We start from the raw sequence: 25,331 nt of genomic DNA, 5'->3' as shown, positions 1-25,331 counted from the left end.
GGGCACTCGCCGTCTGTCCACAAGTTCCTTGGCACTGCCTTGAACCATGACGCATTTCGCGTCACTTGTCTTTGCCCCCTTTTTGCAGTTATCATGGTGCCCTGCCGTCTACTGATTATCCACGGAGCTGCGTCATAGCGGGTGTCTAGTTTGGATTTGGAAGGGTTCCTCACCATGACCACTTGATCACCAACTCGGTGATCGGACTGCTTGGCACGCCTTTTGTTGCTCATGTGGGCGTTGGCTCCTGCCTCCTTGATTCGGTGCGCTCGTGGTTGAACATGTCTGGGCTCTGGCTCGCGTGCTGTGGTATGGAGGAGTTGATGAGTGTGCCGTACATCAGGTCTGCTGGCGGTATCCCTGTCGTGCTGTGGGGTGTGACCCTGTAATTCCGTAGGAATCGGTATAAGTCCACCTGCCATGGGCTGGCATTGACGCACGACAGGCGCAGTACCTTGTTAATTGTCCGCATGAAACGTTCCACATCGCCGTTTGCCTGTGGCCATCTCGGCATGATGTGGTGATATTGTATGTTGAGTTCCTTAAGGTATTTTTTTAACTCTTCCCCCGTGAAGGGTGGACCATTGTCGCTCCTGATTCTTCTTGGTAGTCCATGCGTCGCAAATATTTTCTCGGTCGCGGGTATGACAACGTCCACTGCCGTGGAGTTGACAATCCCGACCTCCGGGTACCTGGAGTGGTCATCAATTGCCACCAGTAGGTGTGTGCCTTCCTTTATTTTGCAAAAGTCTATGCTTATGGCGTCCCATCTGGTGGACCCTGGCACAGCCGCCTGGATGGGCTCCGGATTGGGCGGAGGCCCTGTTATTTGGCATGGGAGGCATGTGCTGACCAGCCTTTTGACTTTTCCGTCAATCTGGGGGAACCACACCCGGTGCCTTATACGGGCTTTGGTCAGTACCACCCCCTGGTGGCCCTCGTGTGGCAAGGCCACAATCTTGTTCTGTAGTCTCAGGGGGATTATTATTCGGGTTACTCGTAGGATTAGTCATCTTCCGTGATGGAGAGGTCCTGCCGGACCGGGAAAATCCCTGTGAGGAATTCTTTGGCTTCTGCTCTTTTGTTGTGGATGTTTCGCAGGAACAACCTCCATTCCCCTGAGATGCTCGTGTCCTTTATCCGATCGCAGCATGGGTCTCTTTGCGTGGCCTCTCTTATGTCCTCTAGGCTGATCCCTCGAGGCATCATAGCGTGTACAACCTGGCAGATATGCTCTTCCGTCTCTTCTGCTACGTGGGTCTCCTTTGGTGTTGCCGCTCTCGGGTGTCTTGAGAGGAAGTCTGCCAGGTTGCCGCTGCCTGGCTGGTACGCCAGCTCGAAGTTATATTGCTGGAGGTGCAGTAACCACTTGGCAATCAGGGCAGGGGGGCGAGATGATGTGCCCGTGAAGATGGGGATCAGCGGTTTGTGATATGTGTATGTTTTAAATTTCCGACCGTACTGATATAGGTGGAAGTGGCGGCAACCCCATAGTACGGCTAACGCCTCTTTTTCGATATGGGAATATCACTGCTCCATCAGTGTTAATGCCCTGGAGGCATAGGCAATCGGTATTTGCTCTCCCGTGTTTGTCACCTGTATGAGATTGGGCCCTAGGCCCACAGGGCTGGCGTCACAGTTCAGTGGGAAGTGCTGGGTCGTAATAGGCCATTGTGGTGTCAGCTGACAGTGAAGTTTTGATGTGTTCAAACGCCTCTTGGCAGGCGGGTCCCCACTCCCACTTCATGTTGGCCTTTTTGAGTTCTCGCAGAGGTTCCGAGAGCGTGGCCAGATTCCTGATAAACCATCTCACAGTAGGTGGCCATACCTAAAACTGCGCACCTCCGTTGGTGTGGTGTGGGGTGTGGCAGCTTGGATGTCAGTGCCATTGAACGTGTACCCAAAAAGAGATTTCATCCTTCAGGAATTCATTTTTTTTGTGTATTGTCAGGCCTGCGCTTTCCAACCTGTTGAGTAGCATATGCAGCCTTCTCATGTGTTCCTCTTTGTTGCTGGCATGGATCAGAATGCCATCTCTGACATTTAAGACTCCCGGTATGTCTCGGATCACCTCCTGTATTGTTTGCTGGAAGACCTCAGCAGCTGAGGAGATTCCAAAACTCAGGCTCTTGTACCTGCGTAGGCCGATGTGAGTTGAAAATGTTGTTATGTACCGGGAGTCCCAGTGCAGCTTCAGCTGGTGTTAACCAGCGTTCAGGTCGACCTTAGAGAATATCTTGGACCCGGTGAGGGCTGCCACTATCTCATCCAGGGTCGGGGTGATATGGCGCTCCCGCTTGATTGCCTCGTTGGGTAGGCGTGGTTGTTTTGGCTTTTTTGTGACAACCATGGGAGAGACCCATGGCGTGGGCCCCGTCACTTCCTCGATGATGCCCGCTTACTCTAGTGCCCTTAGTTTCTTTTCCAATTGGTTGCGGATGTGGAACGGCGTCCTTCTGTGTCGCACAGCTCTTGGTTGGACTGACTCATCAATGTGTAATTTGATCGATTTTGCCTTTCAGGCATCCTATGCCCTTGAGTAGGTTCGGGTATTTCTCCAACACGTTCTCGACTTCTTGCGAGTCGTTCACTTCACAGATGAAGCTTACCATCCCTAAGTCCTTTCAATGCCCTCATTTACCACATAGATTTTTGTTTGCAGTGACTTTTCACCGTGACTGATGGTGGTTCGGAACCTGCCAACTATGGGCAGTGGGTTCTTGCACACGTATGCAAATAGTAGCGTGTCTGTTGCTTTCATGTCCGATGGGGGCACTAGTGTCTTGAACGTGGTCAGTGGCATCACGTTTACAGAAGCCCCGATGTCTATGGTCATCAGTATGTTTTGGCCCTGGATCGCTACCTGGCATTTTCCTCTTCTCAGTTTCCTCTTTGGCGTGGTGTTTCTGTGGTTGAGGGCAGACACCAGGTAAACTTTCCTTCCTTTCTTCCACTGCTCCTTCGCGGAGTCCTGTTGGAACTGTGCTGCGTCATCTCCTTCCTCCTCTGTGGAAGAGTTTGTGGTTTTGATCCGCCAGGCATTGGCCTGTTTTTTCTTCTTTCCCCCACTCCTGTCCTGGGATGCTTGTGGTGTCTGTTGTTGCATGCCTGACGACCTGCATACCTTGGCATAATGGTCTTTCCTGCCACATGCACCGCATGTTGTTCCCTGATCCGGGCAGTTGCGTCTTCCGTGGCGAGGCCCTCCGCATCACCCACAATCCGTGGGTCCCGGGGTTCGAGGCTGCCATCTGGGGTGCATGTAGTTTCCACCGGTTTCATCCCTCGTAGGTTTGCGATTCGTGATCTGGGCTACGGTGGCCGATGTGAGGGCTGGCTGTAGTTTCTGAAGGGTCATGCCCATATGTGCTGCCCTGGCGTGTGCTAGTTCCCTCTGTGGCCCAGTTCAAGGATTCGGGTCAAGGAAATGCCCTTTTCACTCGATACCATCCTTCTCAGTTTTTCTGACTGGATTCCGTTTATGAGCTGTCGACGGATTTCCTTCTCAGTGTCTGTGAATTCACATGATATTGCCAGCTTCCTGAGTCTGGTGTGGTAGGCATCTAGCATCTCCTCTTCCAGCTGGATTGCTGTGCAGAATATGAATGTCTCGTAATCTGGGTTGAGTTGGGGGAGAAAATGGGCCGTTAGGGCGTCCTTTGTCTGCTGGTAGACATCAAGGCTTTCATCGATAGTCAGTGAATTGAAAATGCGTAATACTTCATCACCCAAATTTTACAATAGGTGCAACTTCATCTTCCTTGCAGTGGTAATGTCTTTGCACTCCACTGCCATCTCAAACTTTTGTAGCCACAATTGCCATCTTGGGTCAACTGATGAGCCACCTTGTGGGCGGGCTTGTGGCGTGGACATCGACAGGTTTGTGGCCAGTCGAGATGGCGTGCCAGGCCTGGGGGTGGATGTGCCTGTCGCCATGTTTGAGAGTCACTTGGTCACGTGTGGGGGTCGATGCCTCACCTGGCCAAAGACAACCTCAATAGCAAAAAAGACCCCACCATTCCCAACTGCCCCCCTTTCCACTTCTCCCCAGTCACTGAGGAGGAAGTAGTTAAGATAATCGCTAGCCTTAAACCATCCAACTGTAAAGGCGACCTATGCCCTGTGTCCGTCATCAAAGATGGAGCCAAAGATCTAGCTCCTCTCATCACCTCACTGATCTAGTCTTCTTTCAAAAACTCAGTAGTCCTTAACAACCTCAAAGAAGCATGTGTCCTCCCCCTTTTCAAAAAACCCAACCTAGACCCTAACACCCCCACAAATTATAGACCCATCACCACGGTCCCTTTTTCTCTTCAAAATATTAGACAGAGCAGCCTACCTCCAAATACAACAACATTTGGAAGACAATAACCTCCTAGGCCTGTGACAATCTGGCTTTAGACCCAGGCATGGGACCGAAACCGCCCTCCTGGATCTAAAAATCCAAATGGATGAAGCCAAAGACTAGGGCAATCTGTCTATTGGATCTCTCCACGGCCTTCGACCTGGTTGACCACCAGATCCTTACACAACACCTCTCCTCGGCTGCCGCATTCTCACAGAATGCCACCAATTGGATTCAGTCATTTCTGTCTGACAGGTCGTCTAGGGTCTTTGCCCCCTCAGCGGCTGCTGACCCTATCCCAATCCAATGTGGAGTTCCCCAAGGCTCCTGCATCCCTCCCACACTTTACAACATCTTCACTAAGCTTCTCTTCGACTGTCTTGACAAACTGGGTGTCAGCTACACTAATTACGCAGACGACACCCATGTCCTCATTACACTCACTGGTTGCTATGAAGAAGATGTTGCAAAGCTCAACGAAATCTACCTAGAAATCCAAGCCTGGATGGCCACACACAGTCTCTGCCTCAATGACGATAAGACGGAACTGCTTATCGTAGGCTCCCAGGCCCGCCTCAATAAATTGGACTCTAGGTACCAATCTTTCACCATTGATGGCAACATTATAAAAGTCTCCAAAGAGGGGGGCGTGGCTTGGAGCCGACGCGATGCGGTCGCTCCTCTAAGAGCCGCCCGTGGATAGCCCGCTGCTATGGCTAAATATATGCGGTTCCTGTGGCCCAAATGACCCACCGACCCCAGCTATGAGGATCAGAACCGATGGGGCACAAGCGGCTCGAGGATGAACAGCTGATGCGGGAGCACTGCGCTCAAAATCGCCATCCGAATCCCGACGCCCCTCACCACACAGGGAATCAAAGATGGCGGACGCGCGTATGCAGCTGGGAAACAGAAGTGAACCTCCCCATAACTCGCATGCCAGAGAGGACGAACATCCAGGCGGGAGGCGCGGACCGAGTCCGTCTGCCTGCGGGGGGCTGCCCAGACCCAGGAGGATCCAGCTACACGGAACCCGACCCGGAGGAGGTGAGACGGCGAAGACGGCCGTGCTAAAGCCTGGCGGGGGATCTCTGGCTGATGCGGATTGCCTGTGAGGAAAACCCGCCGCCCGCTCCCGCTTCTGAGGGGGCTTGTGGGTGGGCTCCATCTCCAGAGGGGGGCGGCGGAGACACCGCCTGGGAGAAGGCCGCCTTGGAGCTATGTTGGCGGTCCCTTGTGGCTGGGGGAGAGTGAGGCTTGCCGGCCGTGAAGCTCTTGGCGGCAACTACGTGCTGGGTGGCACCCTCCGCATTGCTCCTGCGGCCACATGAGGGACTGGAGCCATCGCCGGTGCCCTAATCGTGGGTGCTCTCGCGGCCTTGTCTGGCCCCTGCTTTGTGTTCCCTCCCCCCTCTCTTCCTCTTGGGGTGCCCCGGCCCACACCACTCTGCAGCTATACCCCTCCCCACTTGGCAGACGGGGGTCGCCGCAGGCCGTGCTGGTGGCTCCTCTGTTCTCCCGGCGGGGCCATTCCACCAGCCTATGGACATACACAAATAGCCCCCGGAGGTGACACGGCTCCTGGGGGGGTGCCGGGGAGGTGCCGGAAGGCCACGTTTGGAGTGGGGGCAGGAGACCCACCCCCTATGCAGCGGTTGGCGGCAGAGGCCTTCCGTAGGGGCCCCTGGAGGACATATGATCGCGCCTTGTCGCCTCTCTGAATGCACAATCAGCGCCCGCCTGGAAATTCTGCGCCATCCCAGAGGGACCCAGACACAAGTTGAAGCTAGGCCTGGCCCGCATGCTCCTCTCCCTGAACTTTTCCTGGGGTGCCCCGGCCCACGACCCTGCTTCCCGCGGAATAAGCATATAACCCACAGGGATAGCACACCTTAGCCTCTTGTGGGGCACTGGGGGTACTTGGGCAGCTCCCGCAGCAGTTCGCCTTCACTGTTGCGGTGCTCCTTGCGGCCACTGTCCCGCCACCAACAAGCAACGCAATGTCCAAGCTACAGAAATCCACCAAGACCTCGGATATAGCAACGATGTTACTGTCATCCGACAAAGCGAAGAAACAGGACCCTTGCCCCTCAGCTTCACGGGAATCTCTAGAAAAAAGGGGACCCTTAGCGACCAAAGAAGATATCCATGAATTTATGGCTGATATCAAATCAGAATTCCGGTCTTGTTTGACGGAACTTACTACCAAGCTAGAGAGTACGGACAAAAGGGTCTCAGAGGTGGAACAGAGGTTGGGTGAGGTTGAGGATCGCACCCAAGACCATACCTCCGCCTTTACCGAGGTCCAGCGCTCCATTAAACTTCTGCAAGACAAATGCGACATCCTAGAATACAAGCAGGAGGACCTGGAAAATAGGGCCCGGCGCAACAGCCTCCAGATTCGGGGGGTCCTGCCTCGAACCCAGACAAGGGGTTGGTTGAATACGTGGGCCTCTTCTTTCTGACTCTCCTCCCCGACCTTGAAGACTCACAGCTTCTCCTAGACCGCACCCACAGGCTGAGCCCCCGTCGCGGAGTGGAGTCAGACGGCCCGCCCGATGTCATCACCAGGGTGCATTTTTTTACCGCGAAAGAAGCCATCTCGGCAATAAGCCTCTCCAAAGATGAGATCACATTCCAGGGGGCCTCCCTCCAGATTTATCAAGATCTATCTCCTCTTACTCTCCAGAAGAGGCGAGCCCTCTGCCCGTTAACCACTCTTCTTCAAGCTCAAAAAATCCGTTACAGATGGCTCTTTCCCACAACCTTGCATTTCGCCTAGAAGGGCTCACTAAGGAAAATCAGCCACCTGGAAGATGCTGAAAACATCTTGCACCCAGACGCCTCCACCGGCCACAGAGGCGACGGCTGACTCGGTCCCTGTGGCCTCGCCTAATCCCACACAAAATTCCTGGTCAATATTCCGGAAGAGGAAATAGCCGGGCATGGTCCCGCGATGGAGCCGCCAGCGCTTTCCACCTCGGCTCACCAGTCCGGCACCTTGGAGCCGATCAGCACCAACAGGAACACAGATGAGCATCATCCCTACTGCAGCGGGCATCATTCCACGGCACATGCCCAGTTCCAAGGCACAATCCACCTATGAGTCCTTGGAACGATCCATTTAGACTATTTGTAACTTTGGCCATGTTGGCTACACACTGTTATATGGCCGGTGGCCAGGGGGGGTTCTAGACTCATAAAAGGTCCGCCACCCCCAGTTAAATCTCAGACGTCCCGTTGGCGGTCCGAGCAAAAACCCCAAAGGCAGGTTAATGAATGGCCACACACTCCACGACATGATGGCTGATCCTTCTACATCTCCCCCCCCCCCTTCCTCAGAACTGGTTGGCGACGCCGGAGCTGGTCCCGGAACATCAGATTCTGAGATTTGTCTCCCTGAATGTTAAGGGTCTGAATTCACCTGCTAAACGCAAGTCCATCCTACAGAAACTTCAGAATGACAATGCGGCAGTAGCTATGCTACAGGAGACCAAGCTACTGCCGGCAGACCAAGGCCACTTACGCTTCCGAAACTTTCCGAAACAACTTTTTGCATCTGGGAACTCCAAGAGGGGGGGGCACGGCAATTCTATTCGGGAAGGGGTTGAACCCTCAAATTCTGGACTCTATAGGCTGCCCGGAGGGGCGGTTTATGGCAGTGAAATGTTTCCTGCTGGGACAATTATACTCCGTAATCTCATTATATGCGCCAAACTCAGGCCAGGCGCTTTTCTATGAATCGCTAAGTACGACTCTCTCACCCTTCCTGGAGGTCCAGATAGTGATTGGTGGTTATTTCATTGGGGTCCCGGACCCCATGAAAGGCAAGTCGCACCCACCCTCTGCCGGGGACCTCGCGACTGCCTAGGTTGTACTGCAATTATTCAGAACTCTGGGGGTAGTGGATTCATGGAGGGTACTCCACCCATCCGAAAAAGATTTTTACTTCTATTCTTATGTTCACAGAACGTTCTCCAGGATAGACCTTCTTCTAGTATCCCCGCAAATCTTCACGTTCACCAACGATGTGACAATTGGCTCCAGAATCTTGTCTGACCACGCCCGGGTAACCCTGGAAATCCGAGTGCAGGGACCACCTAATCCCCAACAGCGCAGATGGACGCTATATGACCCGATTCTTAACGAAATGTCACTCAGGGACGCGATCGCGACCACGATCAACAACTTCTTTAAGGAGAACCCTAGCGAAGACACCTCCTCCGCCAACAACTGGGACGCAATGAAGGCAGTGGTGCGGGGGGAACTGATTGAGCAGGGAGTGGCCTATCACAGGCATAAACGACAAACTCGCCAGAGCCTAGAGGAAGAACTCGAAAAAGCAGAAAGGACCCACAAGGAGAAGGGCTGGACCCCCAAAACTCAGCAAGATATCCGGATAGCGCAAAAAAAGATCAAGGCCCACTATGCTGAACATACTGCCCACCAAATGGCAAAAGCCAAACAGTTTTACTATGCTAAGAACAACAAAGCAAACAAATTACTGGTGGCTAGACTTGGCAAGGCGAAGAGGAATAACACGATTGTGGGCCTACGGGATCAACACGGCAAAATCCAATATGCTGACCAAGACAAACTACGGCTCACGACGGCCCACCTGACCCAGGTGATGACCGCCCCGGTATGGGACATGACAGAACAGAGGGAATACCTACGGAAAGCAGCGCTTGCCCGACTAAAAAGAGCGGCTTATGAAGGCGCCGATCACCGGCGAGGAAGTGGACGAGGCGATAAAAGCTCTCAAATCCCGGGTCCTGGGCCCGGATGGATACACAACTAGGTTTTATAAGATCTTCAAACCTCAATTATTAGCGCCTCTGGTACAGCTGTTTAATTTGTTCAGGGTCACGGGCACTGTAACCCCGTCCATGCAAGAGTCAATTACTGTTTTGCTGCCTAAACCTGGGAGCGATCCGAAGAACCCGGCATCATATAGACCCAATGCCCTGCTCAATATAGATGCTAATATATACTCTAAAATTCGAGCAACTCGACTGTCCCAGTTTCTGACTGAGATAGTCGGCGCTGATCAGAGTGGCTTCCTCAAACACCGCTCCACGGTCGACAATAGCCTTAGGGCCTTGGACCTGGTGGAACTTGCCTCCAGAGACTCCCGGGAGTTGGTGCTTCTGGCCCTGGACGCAATCAAGGCATTCGACAAAGTAGACTGGACTTTTATGAGGCTCACCCTTCTCCGAGTCAATGGCACCCTTTCCTCCCCTATCAGCCTAACCTGCGGAACCAGACAAGGCTAATTATGGAGCCGTTCGCCCAACGGATCAGGCTGAACCCAGCAATCAAAGGCTTCCAATCGGGCACAGGGCACCATAAGGTGGCCCTCTATGCAGACGATGTCCTTCTGACTGTCATGGAGCCCTGCTCCTCCCTCCCTCAGGCCCTGGCTAAGATAGCGAGCTATGGAAAGGTCACGGGTTATGCCATCAACTTCCAGAAGTCAGCGGCCATGGGGGTGGGCCTGCCCCCAGAAGATTGAGAGGCCCTGATCCTGCTGTGCCCAGTACAGTGGACGACCAGGGGAATCAGCTACGTGGGAGTCCAGATCCCAGCTAACCCAAGCAAGGTTTATCGGGCTAACTTCCCTCCACTGTTCACGGACCTAGAGGCAGACTTAAAGCGCTGGGCGGCACAAGAGATCTCGCTAATGGGCCGTATCACAGCCTGTAAAATGAACTTGTTACCGAGATTCCTTTACGCTTGTTCCTCACTTCCGGTGCCGATTCCGGCGCCAGCCCTCCACAACTTACAGAAGAAAATGCTGCGGTTTATCTGGAGGGGAAAAAAGCAAGAATCCCTAAGTCCACGATGCTGGGCAGAGCAAAGCTCGGTGGCCTCGGGGTCCCAGACCTACAGAAATATCAGTTGGTGGTGCAACTGGCCTGTATTTAATCGTGGCAGATACTTACTAACTGCCCCAGATGGGTGGAGCTTGAACAGGCGCAGCTACCGCTCCCACTACGCTTTCTCCCACATATCCCCCCTCCGGAACGGCGACGTTGGCGGGAACTTCTGGCAACCACCAAACATACCATCTTGGTCTGGGACAAAGCGTTGAAACAAAAGAGGATCCCGGCGGGACTCAGCCCCCTCTCCCCGGTGTTTATGAACCCAACCTTCTCGCCTGGACTGTCTACCTGGAACTTTAGGCCCTGTGTCCGCGTCTCGTTCCTGGTTCATCACATAACTCTCCACTCGCTCTTCTATTGCCCAGTCTGTTCTCTCCATCTTTTTTCTCCCCTATGATTCTCATCTTTTATTTCATTTTCGCTGTATCGTTTTTAAGTGTTATCATGGTTTGACTTCCTCCACTTTGGCTCTCTTGTGTCCCTCTATTCACCCTCACATTTCCTCTTCTCTCAGCATCTCCACCTTCTCTGCTCTCCGCGACTGCCTTGTGCCCCTTCACAGTTCCGTTCCTTCTCTCTGCTAGCCCCCTAGTACTGGAACACACTACCACCTGATATTCACGCTTCTCCCTCGCTTCATATAATTCATTCCTGCCTTAAGGACCATCTTCTATCCTCACTTCTTTAACCCATCCCCATGCTCTTTGTGATTGGATTCATCATGTCATATTTTGAATCAGCTTTCTCAAAATACATTTTGTGAGGCTGTAATGTCCTATTTCTATTGTCTGTTGATAAGGAGACGTGTCTCCTTCTTTTTTTTTTTTTTTTTTGTTCTTATTATTATTATTTATTGTGCATCAGCCAAGATACTTTGACTTTTTACACATCACACAACATAAAAAAAGAAGAAAAACCATCATAAACATGTAAAATAACATCATACAGCAAAAAAAATCACTTATTTCATAGTTAAAACCATACACAATTCACACGTGTCTCCTTTATATTGTTATTAGTTGTGGGTTGCAGCCCACGTGTTGATGTAGACGGGGACTCCGCCCGTGCGCCAGTTCGCGCCTAATTAGTAAAGAGTTGTCATCGGCTCAATTGGTCTCCGTGTTTCACTGCTTCTGATCCCATTACTATGCTGTGATTTGAATACATGCTGCACTTCAACAATGGCGATGAGGATTCTATGACTATCTCCCGAACAAGCCTTGGATCATCTCAGCGTCACCTGCCACTCCCTTCACAAGCTGGGCTTCTCCCTCAATTTCAAGAAGTCGCATATGACACCATCCCAACAGCTCCAGTACATAGGGGCAGTTTTGGACACGTCCTTGGGGATGTGCTCGCCACACAAGGTGAGGGCTCATCACATTCTTTAGATGGTCATAAAATGTCAACAAGCCCAGAGTCTTCCGGCTTTCAAATTCTTAAGGTTGCTAGGCCTCATGGCATCTTGTATCTTTCTGGTGCCAGAGGCTCACTTAAGAATGAGATCTCTTCAGTGGGCTCTGAGGACTCAATGGTCTCGGGCAGAATGTTGGAACGCCTTCATGTTCCAATCTCGGTTTCGCTGGACCTTCTGTGGTGGGCCAACGAGCAAAATCTCATGAAAGGAGAACCTTTTTGGCAGCCATGGCGGATGTCACCGTAGTGACAGATGCTTCCCTGACAGTGTGGGGAGCCCATGCCAATGATCTGTCCATCAGAGGACGTTGGTCTCCATCAGAGTCCAGACTTCACATCAATCTTTTGGAGCTGAGAGCCATCAGACTGGCGCTGAAGGCTTTCCTGCCGTCGGTACGGGGGAAGAATGTCCTGATAATGATGGACAACACAGTGGCGTTGCATTAACTCAACAATATAGTGGGTGTAGGGTCACTGCCTCTGTGCAGGGAGGCAATGCAGTTCTGGTTCTGGGCTACTCACAACAGAATCTCTCTTTTGGCGGTTCTTCTAGCCGGAAAGGAGAACATGGCGGCGGACGCTCTGAGTAGGCAGAGCGCGGTCTCCCACAATTGGGAGCTAGCTCAGTAAGTCCTTCAGGAGATCTTCGCCCTTTGGGGTACCCCGCAAGTGGACCTGTTCGTGACCAGTGGCAACCGGAAGTGCGAAAGTTCTGCTTGCCGGAATTTCCTCTGAGAGGAGCTCTAGGAGATGTATTCGTAGTGGAGTGGCACTTCCCGCTACTATATGCGTTTCCTCCGATCCCCGTCATGCCTCAAGTTCTCAGGAGGTTACAATGGTTCGGGACTCACATGATCCTCATTGCTCCCGATTGGGCCAGGAGAGCGTGGTGCCCGGACCATCTAGACATGTCCATCTGTCCTCCCAATGCGTCTGCCTCTAAGATTGGATCTACTCTCGCGAGAGGGAGGTTGGGTTCTCCACCAGGAGGTCAAGACTCTCAACCTTCACACATGGTTTCTGAGAGATTGAGATATAGGGATTGGGAACTCCCGGATGACGTGATGGAGGTGTTGCTTTCGGCCAGGCGGCTGGCAACAAAGTTCCTGTACCATTGCCGTTGTTGGCGTAAGTTTTGCGACTTGTGCAAAGGAAAGAATGTTGATCCTTTTCAGTGCTCGATTCTGGAGGATCTCGCCTTCTTGCTTTCTTTGGCCCACAGGGGTCTTTAGGTGGGCACCATTAAAGGTTATTTGGCAGCGCTGTCTATCTTTAAGCGTTCGACAGAGGAATGCTCTTATTTTAAAATTCCACGGATCACTCCGTTTTTGAAAGGGCTCACAAATGTGTTCCCGCCTTCGCCGTTTCAGGTGCCAGTTTGGGACCTTAATTTGGTTCTGAAATTTCTGATGGGTGCTCCGTTGGAACCTTTGCACTCTTGTCCGTTACTATTGTTGACATTGAAGACTGTTTTCTTAGTTGCAGTTACATCTGCTAGAAGAGTGAGCCAATTGCAGGCACTTTCTTCTTGCCACCCTTTACTTTGTTCCACAAGCACAGGGTTGTATTGAGAGTACGTCCGTCCTTTCTACTTAAGGTTGTGTCAGAATTTCATTTGAGTCCGAAGGTGGTACTCCCTGCTTTCTATCCTCCTCCTCATCCTGGTAAGGAAGAGGAACGGCTCCATAGGTTGGATCTTAGAAGAGCCTTGAGCTTTTATCTCTCCAGAATGGCCAAACTCAGAGTGGATGACCAGCTCTTTGTGGGGTATACTGGACACTGTTTAGGACAGGTTGTTTCTAAGCAGACCTTGTCCAGGTGGATTATCCTCACTATTTCGGAATGTTACCGATTGGCGGGCAAGGACCCTCCTAAGGGTTTGTGGGCTCATTCCACCAGGGGCATTGCTACTTCGACAGCCCTCCAGAGGGGTGTGCCGGTGAAAAATATATGTGACGCTGCAACGTGGTCTTCTATACACACGTTTGTTAAGCATTACTCCCTGGATACTTCCCATACTCAGGATGTTGCCTTTGGTAAGGCAGTACTTTACTCTGCCATTTGATTGGGTATGTCGAAATTCTTTCCCTCCTCCAATCATGGTTACTGCTTTGGGAGTCTGTCATAGATGAGGAATACGTTGGAGGACACAATCCATTCGAAGAACAAGTTACTTACCAAACTGGTAACTTTCTTTCGACTGGATGTTCCTCCATTGTATTCCTAATTGACATGGGAGCTACAGTGAAGGTCAATAATGAGGAACATACAAGTCTTTGACCAGAAAGAAAGAATTAGGCAAGGCAGACACTGAAATCTACCCATATGGATCGAACAAACCTCATAAGCGTCAAGGCATGTTCACAGCTGTGTGTCAATACAAGGACAAATGCTTAAAAGTCAAGATATACCTCATAATAGGAGAGGTGCCAAGAGGAAGCATGCTCAGTTTCCGGTCAGCAATTCAGCTAGGTCTTATTCATGTAATGTACCAGATCATGTCTGCATATACCACCAGCCCGAAGGAAATGATACAGAAGATGTTCCCAACACTATTCAGAGGACTGGGGAAGCTCAAAGACAAACAGATTGAGCTACATATAAATACACAAATACAACCAACGACTCAACACTACAGGGGCATTCACCTCAATATCAATATGTAGAAAACAAAATACAGTCCCTGCTAGACCAGGACATACTTCAGCCCGCGTCAGGACCCACACCATGGGCGTCCCCCATAGTCCCCGTGCCCAAAAAGGAAATAACACCAGTATCTGCATATCGTAGATATGAGGGCGCCAAATATAGCAATAGTAAAAAATGGAACGCCATCTTGCGCCCAGGACGACGGGCATGATGCATCTGCTACACAGGGTGAAAGCATTCTTGAAATTGGATTTTAAAAAGGGCTATCACCAGTTGGAATTACAACCGTCCTCTAGATATATTACCACTTTCTCGACACACCTGGGACTTTTCAGGTACATGAGACGCCGCTTTGGGGGTCATCAGCAGCCGAAATATTTCAAAATGAAATCCATCAAGTCATCAAGCACATCCCAAATTGCTTCTACTACAGCGGTGACATTTTGATTTTCAGCATCACACAGGTAGCACACAATGACACACCAAGGAGAGTATGCATGGACCTTGAAGATGCACAGCTCACACTCAATGCTGACAAGTGTGAGCTCAGCAAATCGACTTTAGAAGTTCTTCGGACACATATTTTCAAGTAATGGTTTGCAACCAGACACGGAAAAAGTGCAAGCACTAGTGGAGACTCCCAAACCTACCTCTGTGTCCGCAGTCCGATCATTCCTAGGTATGACGAGCTACTGTACGCGCTACATTCAGGACTTTGCGTCTGTAAGCACGCCTCTCTGGCCAAGAATTCTGTTGGTCAAATGAATGCGAGATAGATTTTCAAGAGATCAAGAAACACATTGCTTCCGCATCATGCATGGCATATTACGACCCATACCTCAACACAGAAATGACCATTGATGCTAGCCCAGTCGGCTTAGGAGCGATCCTAGCACACACAGAGCCAGGAGCCTCGCCTGATTTGCTGAGACGTTTTGTAGCGTACGCACGTCGCAGCCTCTCAGCAACCGAGTGCGCATACTCCAAACCGGAGGAGAGTTTGGCAGATTTGTCGGCTTGTGAACACTACCATCATCACTGACCATCAGGCTCTCACTACAATATACGGCAAACCAACAGCCAAGATGCCTCCAAGAATTGCAAGGTGGGGACTACGGCTGCAAGAATACTCATTTAAGATAATACACCATCCGGCAAAGACAATAACCCGGTGGACTTCCTATCCAGATACCCATTGCCAGCTCATGATGAGCGACAATTCTTCAAAGCAAACCAATACATAAATAACCTGGTAAGCAACGTACTCCCCAAAGCCATCATGAGTGCTCAACTGATGGAAGCCCTGAAGTAAGACAGCCTACTACTTCAGAAAATACAGGAATGCCTGAGGTCCGGCCAGTGGTATGTAAAAAACAAACACGAACAGCCCATGTCCACAACTGAAGAGAGACACTTCCTCACCTTTCACTCATTAGACACACGTAGTCTATGTCTCCTGAAGGACTCTTGCTGAAAGAGAACAGGTTTGTCATCCCCGTAAGCTTGCAGGAGCAAGTACTCGCACTAGCCCACGATGTACATAGGGGAATTGTCTCAACAAAAAGACAACTCAGAACCAAAGTGTGGTTCCCCCAGCTGGATGAAAGAGTGGAACAGCTCCTAAACCAATGCATTGCCTGCAAGGCAGTCGCCCCACGCCCATTTCCCAAGCCTCTCAAGATGTCATCAATGCTGCTACAAGTGTGGGACCAAGTGGCAATCGACATGTTCGGCCCACTGTACGTACGCGTGATCACACTCTTTCTTTGAGCCCGATGTAAGAGTTCAGTTATGTTCTCAATATTATTTTCAGCAGTGCCAGGAAACAAATAAGAAACTCTTTCCTTGTCTGGAATGAAAGCTCGCTAAGCTCCCCCGCTGCTGAGATTTCCCATTTGTGGGCAGAACACAGTCCTCAGTATTATGAACCGATCTAGATCAGTGGCATGCTCCTTAGTTGATGTCTACAGGTCCCCTTTACCATTGCACGTTCAGCAATGCTCCAGCTGTGCTTGCACTTAGCGAAATGCTTTGCATCTAGGCAAGGATTTAACCCAATCTCTCGCAGCTGCTTGCTAGCAACATTTTCCCTGTGTTAAAGGGTCGGTGTCTCCGCTGCTCCACAACCTGCTCTAATTGCGCTCACACTTTGCATCAAAAAATCTTAGAGAAATCCCTCTCATAGCGTTAGGCGGTTGCTCATCCTCCCTGAAGTCTCCCACCATCAATCGCAAAGGTTATAGAGCAAGGTTTTGTACAAAAAGACTGTATCTAAACGGTCGCATGTACAAAAGGTTCTATAAAAGCTAGCACCAAAAGTTCGAACACCAAAAGTTCGAACTTTTGATGATAGCATTGCAGGTAAATTAAAAAAAAAACGCGGGGGCCGCGGGGGTTTTCCCCGCAACAGCCTGCTCACTATACTGTGTGGTATAGTGAGCGGGGTGTTGTGGGGGACACCCACGCAGCACACCCGTGAAAAAAAAAGAAAACGGAGGCTGCGGGGGTGTTAAGTGTAATGAGCGGGGGTTGCAGGGGAAACCCCTGCAGCCCCCCAGAAAAGAAAAGGACCCAGAAGCGCCAGTTCCCGATCACGGAAGTGAAAAGGAACTGGCACCGTAGGGACCCAGTGTGAAGAAAGGTAAGTGGGGTTTGTTTATGTTGGGGGTGTGGGTACGTACGTATGTTTGCATGAGAAAGATGCAAACCTTTGTTAGTTCGCACCTTTCTCATGCAAACATTCCGGCCGCGGTAAATTCGACCGCAGTCGGATCATGTGGATTCATAGAGCAACACAATGGTTTGATATGTCAGGTTTAGGCCTTGTTACCACAGCCTGTTGCCCAAAGGAGACTGTCGCTGATGTAAACACCTTCAACTTCTGGTCATAATCCTTTGAGACATGTGCCGAGTGCATCCTTTTTGCTCAGGCTTCCCAGTGCTTCGCTTATTTTAAAATATAAGATTACAAATAATGAACAAAGCTCAATCGTACTCAAAAACGCAAACTGTCAAGTGAACCTTGGTGAACATTGTCATCAAACTAGTCTTGTCTTTGACCTAAATTAGTTGTTTTCAACACATGGCGGCCCAATGCACCAGTAAATTGCAGCCGGGACAATCTACAGACATTCCTTTTTTCTTTCAGTTGCTTTTTTGCTGATTTCGTGCACCTAAGGTGAATTTGCATCTGTACGAGTTTACCTGCTTTCTCAAATAGTACCTTGTTCACTCCTGTTTTAAAATCATACGTAAAAGTGCTCTTTTTGTACCTGTGTTTAGGGTGCCTGAAAGTGAGAGGCTTCCGTTGGATATTGTGATGACGCCGTCTTCTTTCGAGGTGAAGACCCCTGAAGACACTATGAGGATCGGCCTCCCTTTGGGAATCAGGATAGTACCGTCCTCTTGCCGGGGGGTCCAGTACATATCTGGAGATGGCATACATTTCAGGATGCAAGTCCAGGCTTACTCTAGCACAAGTAAGTGGAACAATGTTTCTTCAAATTTATTTCAAAACTTCAGAAACCAATTAATTTATGTAAAAACGAAAGCTAGAATACAGCTTGTTGTTTTAATTTTTGCTCCTTGACCAGCAGTACTTTAAATGTAATTTTATGTTTTATGGATAGTCCTTCTCGAATTATGGTTGCATCTCTGTCCCCATTGAAATAATTTCATTAACGTTTATAATTTTGTCTCCTTCTGACTAAGTGGCACAGCGCTTTCTCAGAAGTCTTGGCTCACCTAAGTCTGTTGCATTAACGTTCTGTGCAGATTGGTGTTTGGAATTCTAAAGGGCTGTCCAAAAGTCATATTTTCCATCCTAAACTCGCCAAAAGTGCAGAAACTGCTCGACAGATGGACATCAAATTTGGACGAGTTAGGATTGAGTCCAACTTGTCATTTTCCGTCCTTTTTCTGAGAAATTCCTTAAGAAAAGAGGGCAATATATATAAAATTTCGAGAGATTTGATTTTTTTGATATCAGAATCTTGGATTGGCTGATTTAAGAAATATGTATGCACATCTGCCCTGTTGTATTTTCACTTAAAACAACATTTGATATAGAACATCAAGACATTGCTTGGCCACTCTTTTGTAATACTTATTAAGCAGCGGATCACTCCTTAGGTTGCAGTTCTTTCTAATTTCTATAAGTGAACAATCTATGAGTGTTTTTGTGTCTGTGTGGAGGTTTAAAGCACACCGATTCCTAAACACTTCATCTTTTTATGGAGCTTCTAACTCCATTATCATCCTTTATAGAATGTTGCTTATGGCTCAGCAAATGAGGGCCATGGAATTCTGTGACCTAATCTCCCTAACTTCTAACTTCCTGGGGCTGGGTGATCCACAATGCCCTCATTGGGTATCTTCTCCAGCATGGGGCCTGGTATGGATTCACATGCTCATGAATATACCCCGTCGTCAGGCTGGCAATCCTCGGTAAAGAAAAAATCAGTATCAGTTTCGTTTCTGAACTGTCTTTCTTAGTAGTAACCAATCACTGGTCTCTGGGTCATACTGCCCCCAGCCAATGACTGCCCTCTCCCTAAGCCCTTCCCCTGGCAGCCATCCTCAGATTTTTACCGCACGTTCAAGTGTTGGGAGTCCTGGTGCTATAGCTCTCGAGCTTTTACTGCGTTTTCGCGCTTTTTTCAAAGAGATTTTCTCATTTTTCAGTTAAATCGAGCCTCAAGCTCCACCGTTCTACTTCCGATCAACTGGGACCTGTTTCAGAATTTTCTACGCCCCCTCAAGGGTGAAGCTTTCGTCGAGTTACGCTTCTTGGAGGATTTCAGAAGATCTGAGGCCTACCATGGACATGGCCCAAGATAAGGGAAGCTCAACGCCCAGATCCAAGCTGTTCAGGAACTGCCCTGGATGCGGGTTACAGAATGTTTTCAAGGAGGACGAGCATTCGAGATGTCTCTACTGCCTTCATGAGGACAAGACGCATGTGGAGAAGGACACTGCGTTCTGCAAGAACCTATCGGAACGGACCATGAGGGATCGTCGTACCCGCCTCGCCAGCTGGCTGGAGAAGGGCCCAGCAGGTGAGAAGAAGAAAAGGTTTGAGCGGTCTTCTGAATCCTGTGAGGGCACACTGGCGACGGGGGCCCAACAGAAGGCTAAGCACCGCGAGTCCGCAGGCACTGGGAGTGCCGAACGGTCGGGCTCTTTGGCTGCCAGGCAGGGCGCCTTCCCCGGCACCATCAACCACGAGCCAACGCTTTGGTTCGGGGAAGAGGAAATCCGAGAACCCGGGTAAGCTTCTGGAGAAGCCCTGGTCGATCTCAAAGGATTCAGCTGAGGGGGAGCGAGGCGGTGACCCTCCCCCCAAGGTGAAGGCCTCAAGCGTGCCCAAGGTGGTGAAGGCCTTGATTCACCCAGCTAAGGCCTCTATCGAGGGAGTGGCGGCGACCCTGGCGAAGTCTGTGGAGGCTACACCAGTGGAGGCGCCTTCGGGAACCAGAGTTTCCCTGCCACCGCAGAGGGAATCCTCTTTCCAGCCCATCGACAAGACCCCCGTGAAGACCCCTGTGGAAAAAGAGGGGGGGGCGGTGGCCATTATGGACACGGATTCAGCCTCTGAGGAGGAGCTGGTGGAAACCGTGAAGAACCTCAATGAGAGGTTCGAGAAGGTACGATCACATGGGAGGGATCCCGAAGAGGTGGTCGAAGAAAGCGACAGTGGTGCCGACGAGGCCCCAGTGGAGGAGCAGCCTTCCCTCCCGTCGCAGCCATTGCCCGAACCTCAGGACAACTCGGCGGACATTTTGATGGCAATCCAAACCTTATGCACAGAGATAAGGACGAGATTATCACGAACCCCGGCGGACGATCCAGAACCGGGCCCGTCGGGAAGCCCTCCGAACAAGCGGAGGAGAGTTCATCCCTCCCTGCCCTTCATGCCCCCACGACCCGTGGAGCCCTCATCCCCCTCACCGGACCCCAGGGATGACACGACGACGGGGACAGATGACGACGGTGGTGACAACGGGACGGCCCTTCCATCACCACTCCCTCGGGCTTCCCCGCCCGATGAAATTGGCTCCTTTCACGCCATGATCGCCAGGGCATCCGAGCTCTTCTAGCTCTGCCCCGAGGAACAGAAGAAGGAGGGTTTCCTCTATCAACGGCGAGAGGCCAAGAGAAAGATGGTCCTCGCGGTACCGTTACTCGACGATATCTGGGACGAGGGACTTGCGATCCTGAAGAACCCATCCACGACGCCTGCCAAGAGGGACAGGTACGAGAAGAAGTACCGGGTCCCCGGCGCTGCTCCTTTGTGACTCGGGGCTCAACCTACGCCGGATTCGGTCATTCCAGCGGGGGCCAAGAAGAAGGCGGCGGGGGCGACAGCCTCAACCTCTACTTCCCCATCTGACGGCGAGGGTAAGAAATTGGACGCCATGGGGCGAGGGGTCATCTCGTCGGCGGCGATGACAAATAAGGCGGACAACGCCTTAGCGATTGTGGGCCGTTACGACAGGGAGCTGTGGTACAAGATAGCTCCCCTACTGGACTTCCTACGAGAGGACAAGGGGCCGAGGCCCTGGAGATTCTCCATAACGGTGGCAACGGACATTGCCGACACCTGTTTTTGCCAGTTAGGCAACGGTGTTTGCCTTAGACGACGTGGCTGGCTCAAGGCAACAGACTTCCGTCAGGATGTGCAGACCAGGGTTTTGGATATGCCGTTCGACGGCAACAACCTGTTTGGGAAACGGTGGATGAGTCGCTGCAGGCCATCAAGGCCGACACAGAGATGGCCCGAGCCCTGGGAGTCCTTCAGCAACGACGGCCTTTTTCCGAGCGCCAGAGGCAGACAGGGGGCCTCCAAGGGATCAGGCGGTGGATCCATTACGTACCGCCAGGCGGCCCGCTCCTCGTCCCAGGAGGCTTCCAGGGGTCGCGGCAAGCAAGGAGGGTCTCGGCGTCGTCGCCAAGGAGGCCAAGGCGGCAAGGCCGCCACCAAGCAAGATTGAACCGGCCGTAGCGTCTGAACCCCACCGAAGCACCCCGGTGGGAGGCCGGCTGGCGAAGTTCGTCAGCGTGTGGGAGTCCATCTCCCCTGACCGTTGGGTGCTGGATGCCCTGGCCCGCGGGCACACTTTCGAATTCCAAAAAGTGTCCCGCATTCCTCCCGTGGCCAGGAAGAAAAATCACATCCCTCAACTGTTGTTGGAGGTAAAGGCGATGCTCAAGAAAGGTGCCATCGAGCTCGTCCCCAAGAGACTCCGGGGCTCCGGAGTATACTCAAGATACTTCCTCGTCAGAAAGAAGATAGGCGGTTGGCGCCCCATCCTTGACCTACGTCGGTTGAACAAATACATCAAGGCACAGAAGTTCAGGATGGTCACTCTCCAGCATGTGCTGGGACAGCTGGAGGAGGGTGACTTCCTATCGTCGTTGGACTTGGAGGATGCTTACTTCCACATCCCCATCCTAAAAGGACACCGAAAGTTCCTCAGATTCGTAGTCCAAGGACGCCACTACCAATTCAGAGCTCTGCCATTCGGATTGAAGTCGGCACCCAGGGTGTTCACCAAGTGCCTAGCAACAGTGGCGGCGCGGCTGCGCCTGCAGGGGATCCACATCTACCCCTACCTGGACGACTGGCTCATCCGTGCAAGGACAAGAGAACTCGCCGTCGAGCACACGGCGGAGACCGTCCGCTTACTCGCGGCGCTGGGGTTCTCCATCAACTACCCAAAATCCCATTTGGTTCCGTCGCAGGTGGCACTGTTTCTGGGAGCGAAAGTCGATACAGTGGAACGATTGGCGTCTCCGTCAGAGGAAAGGAAGAAGGCCATCTTAGGCAAGGTGCAGCGCCTGCTAGCCACGGATGTGGCCTGGGTGAGATCCATCAAGTCCCTCCTCGGTATGATGTCCTCATGCATCTATCTAGTGCGCCTGTGCAGGCTACAGATGCGTCCTCTAAGGAGTTCCTCGACGCCCGCTGGATGCAAGTGGCGGGCAGCTTCGAAGACAAGATCCCGCTCAACAAGGTTTTCCGTCGGGCGATCCAGTGGTGGGCCACCCGTGCACACCTCACGGCGGGCACGGACTTCCAGACCCCGGCACATCAGGAGACGGTGACGACGGACGCCTCCCTGGAGGAATGGGGTGGACACACCGGAGATCTCCACGCAAGAGGCCTTTGGCTCCCGGAGCAGAGGTCTCTCCACATCAACATCTTGGAGCTCTGCGCCGTGCTCTGGACGCTCAAGTCGTTCCTCCCGTCCCTCAAGGGCAAGGTCGTGAGGATCTTCACCGACAACACCACCACGATGTTCTACATCCGGAAGCAGGGAGGCACCAGATCCCCAGCCCTATCCAAGGAGGCCCAGTATCTGTGGCACTGGGAAGTCACCCAGGGGATGTTTCTGGTTCCCTTCCATCTGGCAGGAATAAAAAACACCATCGCCGACTCACTCAGCAGGGCGCTGCGCTCGTGCCACGAGTGGGAACTACGCCAGGATCAAGTGGATCGCCTCTTCCAATGATGGGACGAACCCCAGATCGACCTGTTCGCGACGGCGATGAACTCCAAGTGCCAGAGGTTCGCCAGCAGGTTCCCCCAGCCGAGGAGCATGGGCGATGCTTTCTCGTTCCCCTGGGATGGCCTGTTCCTGTATGCGTTTCCTCCGTTGCCGCTGCTGCTTCGACTCATAAGCCAGCACAAGAGGTCCCAGTGCAGGATGAACCTCGTTGCACCGGCGTGGCCGAGACAGATCTGGTTCCCGGACCTTCTGGACCTCTCAGCGTCCCCACCAGTCAAGCTGTCGACGGACGCAGATCTTCTCTCCAGAGAGGGAGGCGCCATTCTTTATCATGACCCGGAGTCGCTGAACTTGTAGGCCTGGCTCCTGCAGCACTAGAGTTTGGAGGGTACGATATCCCAGCTGACTGCAGAGAGGTTCTTGCAAAGGCAAGGGCATCCTCAACTCTCAAGTGCTACGGACATAAGTGGAAGAGGTTCTCTGTCTGGTGCCGTGCACAGAAGATCAACCCTCTATGGATTACGGCACCTCAAGTGCTACCATACCTACTGTCGCTGGCCAAAGCTGGACTAGCTCACGCTTCCATCAAGATACATCTGGCAGTGATCTCCCGATACACCAGAACTGCAGGATGGCCGTCCTTGTGGTCTCATCGACTGGTGAAGGAATTTATGAAGGGACTGTTCCGATCGCTCCCGCCGGTGAAGCCTCCAGCTCTGGCGTGGGAGCTCAACGTGGTGCTGACCAAGCTCATGGAGCCACCATTCGAGCCTTTGCATTCGACTCCGTTGAAGTTCCTGTCGTGGAAGACAGCGTTCCTTGTGGCCATCACCTCCGCACGACGCGTGGGAGAGATTCAGGCCCTATCCTGCAAGCCTCCATACTTGACTTTTCACGATACGAGGGTGGTGCTGAGGACGCACCCCTCTTTCATGCCCAAGGTGCCGTCGGACTTCCATCTTAACAAGCCCTTGCCAGTTTTCTTTCTGTCGCCTTCGTCGCCAGCCGAGAGGACTTTGCACTCGCTGGATGTAGCTAGAGCGCTGAAGTTCTATGTGGACCGAACGAAGAGTTTTCGGAAGACGTCACAGCTGTTTGTGAACTTTGGACCTGTGAACCAAGGGAAGGCTCTCTCGAAGGCTTCCATTTCCAGATGGCTCTCCGGCTGCATCATGCACTGTCATCGGTTGGCCAACCGACCGTTGCCCGGCCGTCTGAGAGCCCATTCGACCACAGCAATCGCTGCTACTATGGCGTTCTTGTCTGGTGTGCCCCTGCTGGACATCTGCAGGGCTGCTACGTGGAGGTCGACTCACACCTTCACGAGTTTCTACTGCGTCGACCGGGATTCCAGGGAGGAGTCCAGAGTTGGCCAAGCAGTGCTGCGCAAGCTGTTCGCCTGAAGGTGGGCCTGGTGAGGAGGTCGGAGTTGCTTAATGTTGAGTTTATGTAATGCTTAATGTTGAGCCTTTTGCCATCTCCCGTGGTTGTGCATGTGTGTACTGCTATGTATTCTTATATTCATGAGCATGTGACTCCATGCCAGACCCCATGCTGGAAAAGGAACAAGTTACTTACCTGTAACTGTTGTTCTCCAGCATGGGTCTGGCATGGATTCACATGCAAACCCTCCCTCCTTCCCCTCTGCGGCTCTTCACTTGGTCATACTGCCACTTTATGTGCTACCAAATCTGAGGATGGTTGCCAGGGTCGGGGCTTAGGGAGAGGTCAGTCATTGGCTGGGGCAGTATGACCCAGAGACCAGTGATTGGTTACTACTAAGAAAGACAGATCAGAAACGAAACTGATACTGATGTTTTCTTTACCGAGGATTCCCAGCCTGACGACAGGGAATATTCATGAGCGTGTGAATCCATGCCAGACCCATGCTGGAGAACAGTTACAGGTAAGTAACTTGTTCCTTCCCCCACTTACACTCACATTTGTTTCATTTTGCTTGGTACACTTTAGCCTCTTTGCTTCCCACCCACCTCAGCCCAGTAGCTGCAGAGAATGTTTTCTTCCAGATCCAGCATCTGTAATCTGTGCTGGCGTGACTCGTTTTCCTTGTGTGAGGGTGTCGAAGAAGGAAGCTGATACAATGGTGGCATGGTGGTGGTGGTTATAAACTTTAATTTGTGCATAGAAAGGTCCTCGCTATCCCTATCTTCGAAGAGGGGCCCTGCCTCAAAACTAATACTAAAGGGTCTGTCAGAATGTCCGTCAAATCAAACTCCACTGTCCTGTGTCACAACCTGCTTCTATCCCTCACACTACAACTAACTTATAATCCAACAGAAAGTTCCTTCTCCAGGAGAATGTGTCAGGAGTTTGGCCGACAGGGCACAAGCTATACCTCAGATAATTGTGGAGAATCCTGTAGATCCACCACTAAAACCCTTTCCAGGTGGCCAGGAGAGGGCAGACGCTTCCTGAACCCAATCCTATGGGTGGTGTACTGCGGGAGGATCACCTGGGTGGAGACAAGGCCCAGGGTAGTGGGGTGATTTTTCAGGATGTGGCACA

General features: G+C 51.7%; 1 protein-coding gene across 3 annotated transcripts in view; it reads left to right on the top strand.

The window, feature by feature from the left end:
• UBE3D (ubiquitin protein ligase E3D) overlaps nt 1-25,331 on the top strand; it is a 1,234,197-nt gene that overhangs the window by 7,710 nt on the left and 1,201,156 nt on the right. For all 3 annotated transcript variants that reach the window (XM_069606318.1, XM_069606319.1, XM_069606317.1), the window contains exon 2: nt 17,578-17,774. In XM_069606318.1, coding sequence (XP_069462419.1) covers nt 17,578-17,774 — 197 coding nt within the window. The remainder of the gene's footprint in view (nt 1-17,577; nt 17,775-25,331) is intronic.

The sequence above is a fragment of the Ambystoma mexicanum genome, chromosome 4p (genome assembly GCF_040938575.1).
Source record: "Ambystoma mexicanum isolate Mex_15411 chromosome 4p, UKY_AmexF1_1, whole genome shotgun sequence".
NCBI classification, from domain to species: Eukaryota; Metazoa; Chordata; class Amphibia; order Caudata; family Ambystomatidae; genus Ambystoma; species Ambystoma mexicanum.
This window is presented reverse-complemented; position numbering and strand designations above follow the sequence as displayed.